The sequence below is a fragment of the Canis aureus genome, chromosome 30 (genome assembly GCF_053574225.1).
Source record: "Canis aureus isolate CA01 chromosome 30, VMU_Caureus_v.1.0, whole genome shotgun sequence".
NCBI classification, from domain to species: domain Eukaryota; kingdom Metazoa; phylum Chordata; class Mammalia; order Carnivora; family Canidae; genus Canis; species Canis aureus.
This window is the reverse complement of record NC_135640.1, coordinates 32,027,729-32,041,151: the sequence shown is the minus strand read 5'-3', so window position 1 is coordinate 32,041,151 and position 13,423 is coordinate 32,027,729. Positions and strand designations below refer to the sequence as shown.

Here is a 13,423-nt window from a genome sequence, read left to right as displayed (position 1 = left end):
AGGGCAGATCAAAAAGAGGGGGCAGGGGGGCTTACCTGACCCAGCCCAGCCAATTAAATATCTTTCTGGTAGAAATTTGGAATTAAGATTGTCAGACTGCACGTCTCCATGATTGTTAGAAATGGGACATATGAGGGGGTGGCCATGTGCCATTCAGCTCAGGCTCACAGGGATGCTGTGTGCAGGAGAGAGAGAGAGAGAGAGAGAGAGAGAGAATAAGGAAGCAGAAGAGCCATGAGAGCAGAGATGCCAGAGGTTTGCCATGACCTTGGAGCTTCGGTGTCAGCCCTTCCCTGAGGACTTGCTGCCCTGTCCTGGCTTCCATGGCCTTCCTGCCACCTGTAACCCACCTATCTAACCCCTTTTTGGCTTAAACCAGCTCAAATTGGTTCCTTCACTCACAGCCAAAGAGTGCTAACTAGGGCAGATTCCCTCAGAAACTATTGACATCCTCGGTCTTCCACATCGGGTGGGAGAAATTTTTTAAAAATGTAAAACCCCGCATTCCCATTTGGTGACCTAGAAAATATTCAGACATTGCAAATCACGTTTTAATGATTCAGGTTACACAGGAAAGAGCCATCTGGCCGGGGGTGAAGGAGAGTATAATTTTAAAACATCAACCACTTAGAAGGTGATTAGGAAGTGTCTGCTTGGGCACCTGGGGGGCTCAGTGTTTGAGCGTCTGCCTTCAGCTCAGGTTGTGATCCCAGGGTCCTAGGACCGAGTCCTACATCGGGCTCCCCACAGGGAGCCTGCTTCTCCCTCTGCCTGTGTCTCTGCCTCTCTCTGTGTCTCTCACGAATAAATAAATAAAAGTAAAAAAAAAAAAAAAGTCCAGTCACCATGGTGGGCTGATTTTTCCACCGCAAGCCCTCCACTTGCACTTCTACCCAGGACCCCACAAGACTGGGTCCTGGCCATTCTGGGGCTACTTCATGCCACCTTGACCTTACCAGCTCCGCACTTCCTCTACCTACTCCATGCCTCGATGGCTGCCCAGACCTACCTGCCAGATTTACCTGTGTGTTTGTTTAGCATCCATCTCTTGCCCTCACCTGATAATTCCAAGGACAAGGACCATGCCTTTTTTTTTTTCCTAACCACCCAATTCTTGGCACTGATGCCACCTGGACACAGAGCACCTGCCCACAGCATGCTGAATGAATGAATGAGGGAGAAGAAGCATGAACTGAAGCAGGACCTCTAGGCCCTGAGAGCCCACCCTCTTTCAGCTAAGAAGAGCCCCAGGGGCCCCTGGGTGGCTCAGTGGTTGAGCATCTGCCTTTGGCTCAGGTCATGATCCTGGGGTCCTGGGATCTAGTTCCACATCGGGCTCCCCACGGGGAGCCTGCTTTTTCCCTCTGCCTATGCCTCTGCCTCTCTCTGTGTCTCTCATGGATAAATAAACAAAATCTTTTTTAAAAAGAAAAAAAAAGCCCCAGCCCTAGGGCTGTCCCCTCATTCTTGCAGGCACACCAGGAAATTCACCTCTTTGCAGGCTACACTCCAACACTCAGCTGGGAGGCTGGATGTTACTAGAACTTCAGAGTGATTTGTGTGGCTTCTCGTGGGAACCCCAGCCAGAATACACTCGATGCTGCCCAGAGCTGCTTGGGCATGGGAGCAGGAAGGAAGCCCAGGAAGGAAAGTAAAACCACACTTCCTGCAGTGCCAGAATAGGTGCTATTATGCTATTATTCTGGAAATGCATTTATGCAGCCCCCTTCGTTGTACCGGTTACAGCCCTGATACCACAGAGGACAACATTTTTAGCTCAGGATATAAAAGGCTGGGGGTGCATCAGAATATTATTAGACCACAAAAAGGAAGGAAGTACTGACACAAGCGACAACATGGATGTACCTCGGAAACACTACGTAAAGAAGTGCCGGCCCCAAAAAACCACATACTGCATGATTCCACTTCTATGAGCTGTTTAAGAGGCAAATCCTAAAGCCTGAGGGCTGACTGATGGTTGCCTGGGGTGGGGAGGTGGAAGTGGACGGATGCCGACAGCTAAAGTGCGTGAGATTTCTTTGGGGGATGATGAGAATGTTCTTAAGTTAACTGCAGTGATGGGGGCACATCCTGTGACTGAAACTAAATTCTGGAATCCAATTCTAAAACCTTTGATTTGTGTGCTGTAACAGGTGCACCGGGTGACCTGTGAATTACATCTCAATCAAGCTGCTACCAAAAGAAAAAAAATGGGGATATCTGGGAGGAGGAGCGGTTTCCACGGGCACAGACATCGGGTTTTTTGTTTTGTTTTGTTTTGTTTTAGATACGGTTCTCTTTGCTCTCCTTTTGCTCTTACGATCATTTCAATATCAACGGTCCACATGTCAGGCCCACCAACCAGAAATCCACGGTACCCTCAGAGACTAATTAGTGCCGACTCATTTTTAGGTAGCTCTCTAAACTTGGGCTCTAATGAACCAGGCATTTCATTTTCTTGTTTGAAGACACTGGGAGAACCAAGTCATGCTGTCGTGTAACATTTTTAATTGTTTTCGGGTGAGCATTTGATCCGTTGACTCACTGCTGTGGGTATGCAGATAAAATGGTTGTTGGCAGCAGAGAGAGTTAGTCATTTAGAGCCTCAAACCAAGGCTGCAAGGTTAACCAGGAGCCATACAACACTTCTGTGAGCTTGAATAACACGCCCCGTAAATTTCAGAGCCTCCTAAGCACCCAGATTAAAATCACTCTTCTCTCATTTGCTTGTTCTTTTTTTTTTTTTTTTAAGATTTTTAAAATTTATTCAGAAGAGACATAGAGAGAGAGAGAGGCAGAGGGAGAAGCAGGCTCCATGCAGGGAGCCCGACGCGGGACTCGATTCCGGGTCTTCAGGATCAGGCCCTGGGCCGAAGGCGGTGCTAACCGCTGAGCCACCCGGGCTGCCCCTGCTTATTATTTTCCTACTCTTCCCATTTGCTGCCAACTTGATGGCTAAAAGACCCTTTAAGACAAATTTTGACCGAAGAAATCGTATTGCTTATCTAATGTGAACCCCATACACAGAAATAAAGGATTTTAAAAGGTACTGTTGGATACTGTGTAGGACAAACACAGTTTCAGGAGTAGCATCGTTTGGTTTGTCGCATTAAAATGCCTTTTGATCCCATGATCCTCACCTCCCAAAGAGGCAACGAACTTCGAGCAGTTTCTTACCACAGGCATAGGTGACAGTGAGGTATTTTTTCACTCCTGGCAGACAGGGGCTCCCGAAATGGTGATTGTTGACCGTGATTTTGCATCTCTGCTTCCCATAGCACCTCCTGGATAATACTTGCAAAGCTGAGTAAGACAAGCAGTCTGAAAGGCAGGGAACATCAACAAGAAATTTTATGTTGCATCCATATCTGGCTACCGTGTAGCTTATGCTACTTTACGTAAGTAACAACACTGAGCTGGATTTCAGAGCTCATGGAGATAGTTTCTGGGATCATTTTATGTCTCATTAAAATACTCAAGATGCTTTATCATATGGGCTAAGTACCATACAGGCAGAGTGGGCCTCCTGACATGTGCTAGGACAGCCCTGAGCTTACGCTGACGCCCTGCTGTCACCATCTGGAAATTCTCACATATCTTTGAGCAAGGGGTCCTACATTTTCATTCTCCAACAAGCCCTGCAAGTTATATAACTAGCCCTGCATACAGAATAGGCAAAATATGAAGATTTTTATGTTTTATGCTTCTTACCACTCCTTAAAATATTTTTATTTATTTGTTTGTTTGTTTTCGTTTATTTTGGAGAGAGAGCATGCGAGCGGAGGGGAGGTACAGAGGGAGAAGAGAGAAAATCTTAAGCAGGATCTATGCTGCTCATGGAGCCAGATCAGTAGGGCTTGATCTTAAGACCCTGAGATCACGACCTGAAATCAAGAGTCAGACGCTTGCTTAATCGACTGAGCCACCCAGGCACCCCTACTTGTCTATTTCGAGAATCCATCACCCCTACGTGAACAGAAGCTCCAAGAGGACAGGGACTCTTTCCATCTTGTTTGTCATCTAATTCCCACATCCTGGCCAGGTGCAGAAACCTAGAAAATAATGATGAACGAATGAATGAGATGAACTAAGAGACATGAGGACATGTTTTTCAGCACCTGCCACAATGCCATCACAACGAGCAAACATTAATCTAACATGTACAGAGGTGAGGCACAGGGGGTGTCATGTGCTGTCAGGAAAAACAAGTCAGAAGAAGTCTATCTTGGATTCGCAGGGTGCGCTGGAGCTGGAGACAAAACCCACATGTGGGACCTGATGTCTGACAATGTGAAACGGGGTGAGTGTCAGCAGTACGTGGCCAGGACAAGAGGTGCTGGGGTCGGAGACAGGAGCGATCGGCATGGACCACAGTGGTCACGACAGGCTTTATGGGGCAGAGGGACTCGGTCACGGGGGAAAGTGCATGAATTGGGTAGAGGCGAGCAAGACAGAGAGGCAGAAACACCACAGTAAGCGGGCTAGCATCACTTAAGCGGAGTCTAGGGGGTCGACCGTGAGCTGGAACAGTGGGTGCAGACGGGGAAGCCACAGAGAACGAGGGGGAAAAGGCACCTGGAGAGAGCCTGAGTTTGCCTCTGCATGCTCAGCCAAAGACAGATTCTATTCTGCAAATGACGTGGGGCCCAAAGGAATGGCTGGTGCCACTGACCTTTAGGGACAGTGCATGGGAGGCCCTGGGAGAGAAAGAGAACCAAACTCCATTTGGAGGAAATTTTAATAATACACACTAGGCGGGGCGCCTGGGCGGCTCCACGGGTTGAGCACCTGACTCTTGGTTTTGGCTCAGGTCACCATCTCAGGGTCGTGGACTGAGCCTTGTTGGGGCTCCGCACTCAACGGGGAGTCTGCTGGAGATGCTCTCTCTCTTCCTCTGCCCCTCCCCCACTCTCTCTAAATGAATGAAGAATGAATGAATGAATGAATGAATGAATGAGTAAAATCTTTTAAAAAATAATACACACTGGAAGGAATTAAAAGCTTGAAGAGCAGAGCACAGAGGAGAGAATTTGAGAGACCTTAAAAAGGTCGGTTCACTTATAACAACACCTAACAACGTTATGACAGCCGTTGCTGGCACTTGTACGTCAACTGATGTGGTGTTTCCAATGACTCTGCGGCATAGGCTATTTATCATAGATGTAATATATGTATTATAATAAGTTATATATAATTGTTTCTATAATACACAAATGAGGGAAATACAAATTAAGACCACAATAAAATATTATTTTGCACTTTCTAGATCAGCAAAACTTAAAAGACTGACAATCCCAAGTGTTGAAGAAGATACGGATCAATGGAAACCCTTGAACTTGGCTGGTGGGAGTATAAACCAACCCTGGAACACGCATGGGCATCTTTTAAATCGGCACATTTCACATCCGCAGACTCAGCAGTTCCACTCCCAAGAGTCTATAGGCTCACAAATCCTTTTCCCAACTCCTTCAGAATTCACAGTCAAGATCTGAGAATGGGATGTACGATTTCTACATTGGGAAGAAGTAGCCATCTGAATTACGAAATTATTCTTAGAAGCCTGATGTAACTAGCGTTTATTCTGTTACAAAGGAAATACGCATTTAGAGTTGAAAACTTGAAAAGCACAGATAAGCCACAGCTAGAAAAATAAAAATTTCCAGTAAATTCGGGGGAAAAAAACCCCACCTCAAAATGATTAACCTTTAAGGAACCTCCTTCTAGCCACTTTTCCCTGTGTGAATGCCCTTCCCCCTCAATGGTGTCATACACATATTTCGTATGCTACTTTTTTTCCCATTTAACATAGCTGTGCAAATTTTAACATGAATATCATTTTAAAGACTTGCGTAATTCTCCATTTTATGGATGCACCAGCTCTATTTACAATACCCAATGCAATCATCATTCAGGGGATTTCTGGTTTTAAACATTAGAAGCAGTTCTATGTTGGGGGGCACCTGAGTGGCTCAGCCAGTTAAGCATCAGACTCTTGATTTCAGCTCAGGTCCTGATCTCAGGGTCCTGGGATTAAGCCCATGCTCAGTGGGGAGTTTGCTGGAGATTCTCTCTCGCTCTCTCTCTGCCCCTCCCCCTCCACGTTGCATTCTTTCCTACTCTCAAATAGATAAATAGGTAGATAGATAGATAGATTAAAAAAAAAAAGTTCTATGTGGAACATGCCAAGAGCTAAATATCTATACAACAAGCATGAGAGTTTCCATAGGAATTCTTGGAAGTAGATTGCTTTGTCAAAGGCTATTCAAAATATTAAGGATTTTTAAAAAAATATTTTTATTTATTTATTTATTCATGAGAGACACACAGAGAGGCAGAGACATAGACTGAGGGAGAAGCAGGCTCCCTGCGGGGAGCCCAATGCGGGACTCAATCCCAGGACCCTGAGATCACACCCTGGGCTGAAGGCAGATGCTCAACCACAGAGCCACCCAGGCGTCCCAAAATATTAAGGCTTTTGATACACACCACCAAAGTGTTATCCAGAAGAGTTCTCCTGATTCACACTCCTGCCAGAATTGTACGAGTGCTCTGGGGAACCTTATATTTTCTTAGGACATGTGCCTGACCATATTCTTTAAGACTAATGCAGGAAGGAAAAAGAAATCCATCTCATTTATAAGACCACAACCCTGTTTGGCCCAAGAGGTTGTGACGAGCGTGATTTACAGAGGTGGGCTTCTCGCTCTTAAATTATCCTGGAAGCAAAAGAGTTTATCTTGGTCAGAGTGAAACCCACAGTGTGTTTTCAGGAAGGGGCCCAAGGTAATTCAGGTCTGACTCAGGTCTGACCGACCATATCCTTGTTGACACTGAGCTCCGAACTGTTTGCAGGATTTATTTCCAAGCCATTATCTCCCTCTGAGGCTGATTTTGTGTGCACCCTCTCTTCCTGGCAAACCATCCTCCACACCCAATACATCTGATAACATGATACTCAACCATTTCATTTTTATTTTTTTTAGCTATTGTTTAACACTGAAACTGAAGCTAATTAATCCTCACAACGTGTGTTTATTTTGATAATTAGGCTGCTCTTGGCAGTGGGGACCCCTAGCACTTTACTCTTTGGCTGGGAAGTCGAGGCCTGCCCACACTTGGCCTTGGGATGGCCTTTGCCCAGACCTTGAGGCCCACTGGGTGGTTTTCTAGTTCTCTTACTAAGGAAACAGCAGGATCTCTGGAGCCCACCCAGAAAATGTAACTGCAGCAGGAAATGACATATCACAGTGGACGCCCGGCCAGGGGCCTTCCCAAAGTTCATGCCCAGGTCTGTGGGAAGGCTCACTCCTTTCTCTGTGAACTTGCAATTGCCCTGGTGTTCACTTGTGGCCAACAATAATCACTCACTGTCACACCTTCCCTTCTCTTCCCCTCGACAAGACATAGGGTCTGATGGATCTGACTTGCTGGAAGATCTTTCAGGTGCATCTTTGAAGGCTCATCAACCTCAAGGTAAGACACCACATGTAGCTGTGTTGGAACTCGTGTGCCGGCGAGATGCCACCTTGTGCAGCTGGTCTCACAGCTGGCTTAGTCATCACTCTTGCGCGTCTCAGCTTTTTTTTTTCATAGTTTAGTGTTATATCGAAGTCTCAGTCGGCTAGGGCTGCTGTAACAAGTACCACCCGCTGGGAGCGTAACCAACAAAAATGTATTTCCATTCTGGAGGCTGGAAGTCCCAGATGTCAGCAGACTTGGTTCCTTCTGAGGCCTCTCTCCTTGGCTTGGGGATGGCCATCCTCTCCCTGTGTCCATGCACGGTCTTCCTCTGTGTGTGTCTGTGTCCTAACTCCCTCTTCTTACAGGCACACAAGTTATATTGGATTAGCACCCATGTGACCTTAATCTAACTTTAACATTTTATTTATTTATTTATTTATTTGTTTATTTATTTATTTATTTATTATTTTAAAGATTTTATTTATTTATTCATGAGAGACACAGAGAGAGGCAGAGACACAGGCAGAGGGAGAAGCAGGCTCCATGCAGGGAGCCCGATGTGGGACTCGATCCGAGGACCCCGGGATCACACCCTGAGCCGAAGGCAGATGCTCAACTGCTGAGCCACCCAGGTGCCCCTTAAACATCTCTTTAAAGATCTTCTCTTTGGGGCATCTGGGTGGCTCAGTCGGTTGAGCATCTGCCTTTGGCTCAGGGCATGATTCCAGGGTCCTGGGATTGAGCCCTCACATCAGGCTCTCTGCTCAGTGAGGAACCTGCTTCTCCTCCCTCTGCCCTTCCCCCCTGCTTGTGCTCTTTCTCTCTCTCAAAAAATAAAATCTTAAAAAAAAAAATGAGTTTCTGAGATACAAAGAATTCCTCAAAATGCGGATGTGGCTTTGGAACTGAACTTTGGGCATCAGTTGGAAGTGTTAGTAAAAGTCTAAGGCCTTGAAGAGAAGCGCCTCTCTAACCTTTGCACCTTGATGCCAAGTACATCTCAGAGTAGAACTTTCCACCTTCAAAGTGAATGGGCACTGATATGCTAGATATCTCTCTCGAGAGGGAGACTGGTGGCAGGAAAAGCACGTCAAGGATTAACAGCTCTACTCATCATCTAAAAATACTTGGGGGAAAAAAATAAGGGTCCCACCAGGGGTAAAAAAAAAAGGGGGGGGGGAAGGCTAGAGGGATGGTGGGCGAGAGTGCAAATACAAGAACCACAAAAGCATGGGAAATGTTCATAGTCATTAATATTCAAAGGAAGGCAAATAAGAGGATCATCTTATATCTGTTAAATTAGATCCTAAGAAAAATCACACATACGTCTGCCAGAGTTGCAAGGAAACCCAAAGGCTTACATCGCTGTTTATGCATATAAATTGGTACAAAAAGTTTTTGGAAAGAACTCTGGGGATACATATAAAGAATTGTAAACATGCCCACGCCCTCTTTCAGTATAAAACTTCTGGGAATTTATCCCAAGGAAATAATCCAGAGGAAAGAAAAAGCTACAAGCATAATACACATCACTTAGAATATTTGAAAGTCAGAATCAGTAAGACAACCCCCCCCGCCCCAGCCACCAGGGAACGGTAAATTAAATACTATACGATAGCCCTGTCACAAGACGTGAAGAAATGACTGGCATTGTGAGGATTTTGCTGGCGACCTGGAAGACCCCCTGGATATAAAGTGAAATTTCAAACCAGAATCAAACATATCTGTTTCAGAATCACCATTAGGTAAAAACTGTTCTAAGCTCACACACCAGGACTTGGAGGAGACCCTGAAAAAGGAAAGAGCTTCTCACTTGATGGGTAACATCCATGGCTGCACTGGTTTCCTATTTCCCTTAAATGTATTTATGGTGCTGGTTCTGGACGGTCACGGTGATCCTACTCGTCATCTCTCAGAAAGAACTGGGTATGCCCTCCCTCAGGATTTTTTCAGTGCTAAAGCCACGCTCAGCGGAGCTTCCTGGCTTCACTGGGGCCTGGGTGGCCCCCACCACGCGTGTTCCCAGGGAGGCACCAGGGCTGGAGCATATGGGCTTCCACCAGACTGCAGCTCAACCACCAGACGAACCGTACACACATCACCTTCCAGACGCCACAGTGAGGCCTGACCACCCGGCCCCAGACAGTCATCCTACCAAATTCATGTCAGGTCCCAGGATGGAGAATAAACAGCCTTTCCCCCTTCTTCAAAGCGATGTTGCTGAGTTCTTAGAGCAGAGATCACACTGGCAGCCTGTGGACCGGATGTGGCCTGTAGGCATGTTTTGTTTGGCTCATGCACTGTTTTAAAAAGTTGGAACATTTCACATTAAGAAAAAAAAAATCCGGATTTCCAGCATCTCATGAGGGGTTGGAGGCTGTGACGACACTGAGCCCGCATTCTGGGCTGGCAACCATCCACCTGCAGGAGCCCATGGGGGCGCCTCCCTCAGGAGGGGCTCTGATTCATCCAGGCCCTACTCTGGGCCAGGCCCTGCTCCAGCTGCTGGGAATCCTGCGGGCAGCAGACAAGGCTTACCTTCCCCTGGGGGAACAGACCACAGACACGGAATGATGGTTTCCACGTCATGAAGACACAAAGGGAGGAGGCCCGCCTGAGACTGCAGAGACGAGGTGCCTGGCCGGGCAGGGAGCCCCAGGAGACCTGGCTGAGGACATCCGACTTGGTTCCGGCCTGATGGGGCGAAAACATTCCAGGCCAGAGGAAGAGCTTGTGCAAAGGCTCCAGGCTATGAATGAGTGTGCAGTGCCCCACAGTTTGGAGGCCTGGGAGATTGGATTTATTCTAATTACAGTGGGCAAAGCGCAGGGCTTTAAGGGGTGGGGGGTGGGCGTTGTGATCAGATTTATTTTATCAATATCTCTCCGGCTGCCAAGCGGAGAAGGGACTAAGGGAGGGTCCTTGGCTTCCCCAGGGCCTCTCCTTTTCCCTGTGAGCCTCTCTCCGGGTGTAGAGCACAGGGCCGGGCGCTCTCCAGGGTTTGGCAGCGGGTCCTGAATGCAGCCAACAGCCAACCTCAAGTGTAGCCAATGGGGCGAGGGACAGAAGCCCTTGACCGTGAGGGAAGGGAGGGGCCGGGGGGCCAGGACGAGGAAACCTCCTTTTGCCCTGTGACTTTGCCAGGGCTGACACTTTCCAAGTGTCACGCTAAGCAAGGGGCACGGTCTCCCATTCACAGACCTTCCCTGCGCCCACTAGTGCTATTCATGGCACGAGCACAGCTGGCTGACCTAAGGATTCCTCGAGGTCTCTATGGCAACCTGTCCTCTAGCCATGATGTCTGCTAACATTTTCTTTGGCTGATTGCGTTTCCCTTTAAACCCAACTCCCATCCAACTTCCCAGGAACCAAAGGCAGCGACCCAGGGCACGTAAATCACTCACCCTGTGTGCGGATCTGCCCGCTTGGCTGACCGACTTCTTCTGCCCAAAGCAACAGCGGAAGCAGATGTGACTTAGTGCTGCCTCCCCAAACACCTGGGGCTAAGTTCGAAGTAGCAAGCCTGAGACATGGGGTGCCCCACCCCAATATTAAGAAGGAGGGTCCCTTTTTGCAGAAATAGCTCACGTCACCAAGGGCCCCTTATGCAGCCAAGGGGACGAGACCATATGGGAGTCACTACAGGATGTTCAGAAGAACAGCGATCACTCTGGCCCTTGAGAATGCCTCTGGCCACCCTGGGGTGGGGGGTGGGGACGGCAAGCTGGGGAGGAGGGAGACCGCAATGACCCGGCAATGGTCCCCTGGGCCAATGCGGTAGTTGGACCGAAGGAAGAGGGGAGGGAGATGTTCGGAACACATGCAGGTGTTACATGAGAGGGAGACTGGAGTGTCAGGAACCCCCAGGTCACTCACGGGGGCGTGGGGCAGAGGGTGGTGCCGTGACACACCATGGGAAGCCCCCACCAAGACCTCTCTGCCCCGTCTGGCACCCAAGCCTGTTAAATGGGAGTCCTCTCCCCCAGAGCTCCCCCAGCACTTCACTCCGCCTGTCTTTCTGGGCCACCAGGGCCACCAGAGCCACCCTTCAAATGACCCTCCACCATCCACTACCGAGGGGCCTTCCTTCCCGGAACACCAGGCCAGGGGCCTTGGTGGCACGCATTCCTTGGGAACAGCTTTTTGTTCTCTCTCTAGTCTTGCCCAAGAATTTGCCTGTGTGGTCAGTGACTTTACAGTCTTTTATTTTTTCAGATCCAGGATACTGGTTTTGTATGAATCTCTTCTTAAAAATGAATGTTCAATTCCACATGTGACGGTAGCAATTTAATACGCTCGGAGCTCGTTTTAGATTCTGATGAATACAGTGCAGCTCTCTGGGCTGTCTCCCCGTGGGGACTGACTGTTCCCTCTGGTAATACGGAGGATACAGGTCAGGCCCGCTTTCCCACCGCAGACTGGGGTACGTGATGGTTAATTTTACATCTCAACTCAGCTAGGCCAGGGTGTCCCGTCATTTGGTCAAACACCAGTCTAGATGTGGTTGTGTAGATATTTTAAGGACGGGACTAACATTTAACATTTAAAGGGGCCTCTGAGTAAAGCAGATTACCCTTCCAGGTGTGGGTGGGCCTCAACCAATCAGTTGAAGGACTGAAGAGCAAAGTCAGGCCCGCTGAGGATGCGGGCGGCTGCTACTCCCTTTGCTCATTAAAACTTCAGAAACCTGATTTCAGGGAACTCAACTTGTAGACTCCAGAGTCTCACAAGGCTTCTCTGAAGACTCCGGCGTATCCCTGATTAACTGGCTGTGTCTGCAGGCCTGAAAGCAAGGACTGCCAGCCCTGTGCTTGTCACATAGCAAGTGGCTTCCATCTTGCCCTGCTGAGCCCCCCTTAGGCTGCGTCTCTTGCCGTCAGGTATGCATCCAAAAAGACAGGTGGCAGCTCCAAAAACCTGGGAGGAAAGTCACCAGGCAAATGCTTTGGCCTCAGGAAAATGGAGGGTCACTACGTTGATGCTGGCAGCATCCTTGCAACTCAATGCCACTTCCATTGGCACCCAGGAGCCCATGTGGGCCTTGGGAAGAAGAAGCACCTGTATGCCCTGGAGGAGGGAGTGGTCGCCACACTAAGGAGGTCTATGTGCCCAGTCCCAGCAACACAGAGGCTGTGGAGCTGGTTACCAGGCTGCCCAAGGGTGCTGTGCTCTATAAGACTTTTGTCCACGTGGTTCCTGTGAAGCCTGAGGGCACCTTCAAACTGGTAGCTATGCTTTGAATTCCTGGGGCCATTGGATGGAGACTGGAGCCCAGGTGACAGGAGAGGGTGGCACCAGGAGAAGTCAAGAGTTGGGGATGGCAAGGCCTCCTGAGGAAGCCCACTTGGTAATGACTGTAGAAGACTCTGAAATGACTGGCTAGAAAGCCTTTTGGGAGCCCTGACCTGGGGCCAAAAATAAAGTTTGGAGTCAAAAAAAAAAAAAAAAAAAAGGCCAGGTCTTCCGAATACAGAAATTTTCCTCCAGGCTGCAACACAGAAAATCTGCCCGTTTGCAGCCCGGTACCCCCACAGGACATAGACTCAAGATTGAACACCAGCTCTTACCTGAGTTCCCAGACTGTCAACCTGCCCCAAGCTTTCAGATTTGCCAGGCTCCACCGCCGTGTGAGCCGATTCCTTACCATCAGTCTCTCTTCCCCAAATACATATACGCATCTCCTGTGGGTTCGGTTGCTCTGGAGAGCCCTGACTAATCATAACATTGGGTGACTCCGATGGGGGGAGCTTCCGGCCCTACATCCTGGCCATCACCTCTCAGCGCCAGACGGCAGATCGCTGCGAAGAACGACCCACTGAGCTCCGCTGCACACTAAACAACCGGGGATGGTCCAGGCTCTTCTCTCTACCTGGACGCCGCCCCAGGTATCTGTAGGTGTCCTCCTTCGAGTCTCTGCTCAGCATCCCGGAGACCCCGGAAGACCATGCCTCTCTGCAGCACA

General features: G+C 48.6%; 1 protein-coding gene across 12 annotated transcripts in view; it reads right to left on the bottom strand.

The window, feature by feature from the left end:
• The window catches only part of EVA1C (eva-1 homolog C), a 79,095-nt gene that overhangs the window by 15,401 nt on the left and 50,271 nt on the right, over nucleotides 1-13,423 (bottom strand). For 9 of the 12 annotated variants that reach the window (XM_077879006.1, XM_077879000.1, XM_077879003.1 and 6 more), the window contains one exon: nucleotides 3,178-3,321. The exons of the other annotated variants lie outside the window; for them this stretch is intronic. In XM_077879006.1, coding sequence (XP_077735132.1) covers nucleotides 3,178-3,321 — 144 coding nt within the window. The remainder of the gene's footprint in view (nucleotides 1-3,177; nucleotides 3,322-13,423) is intronic. 12 annotated transcript variants of the gene reach the window in all.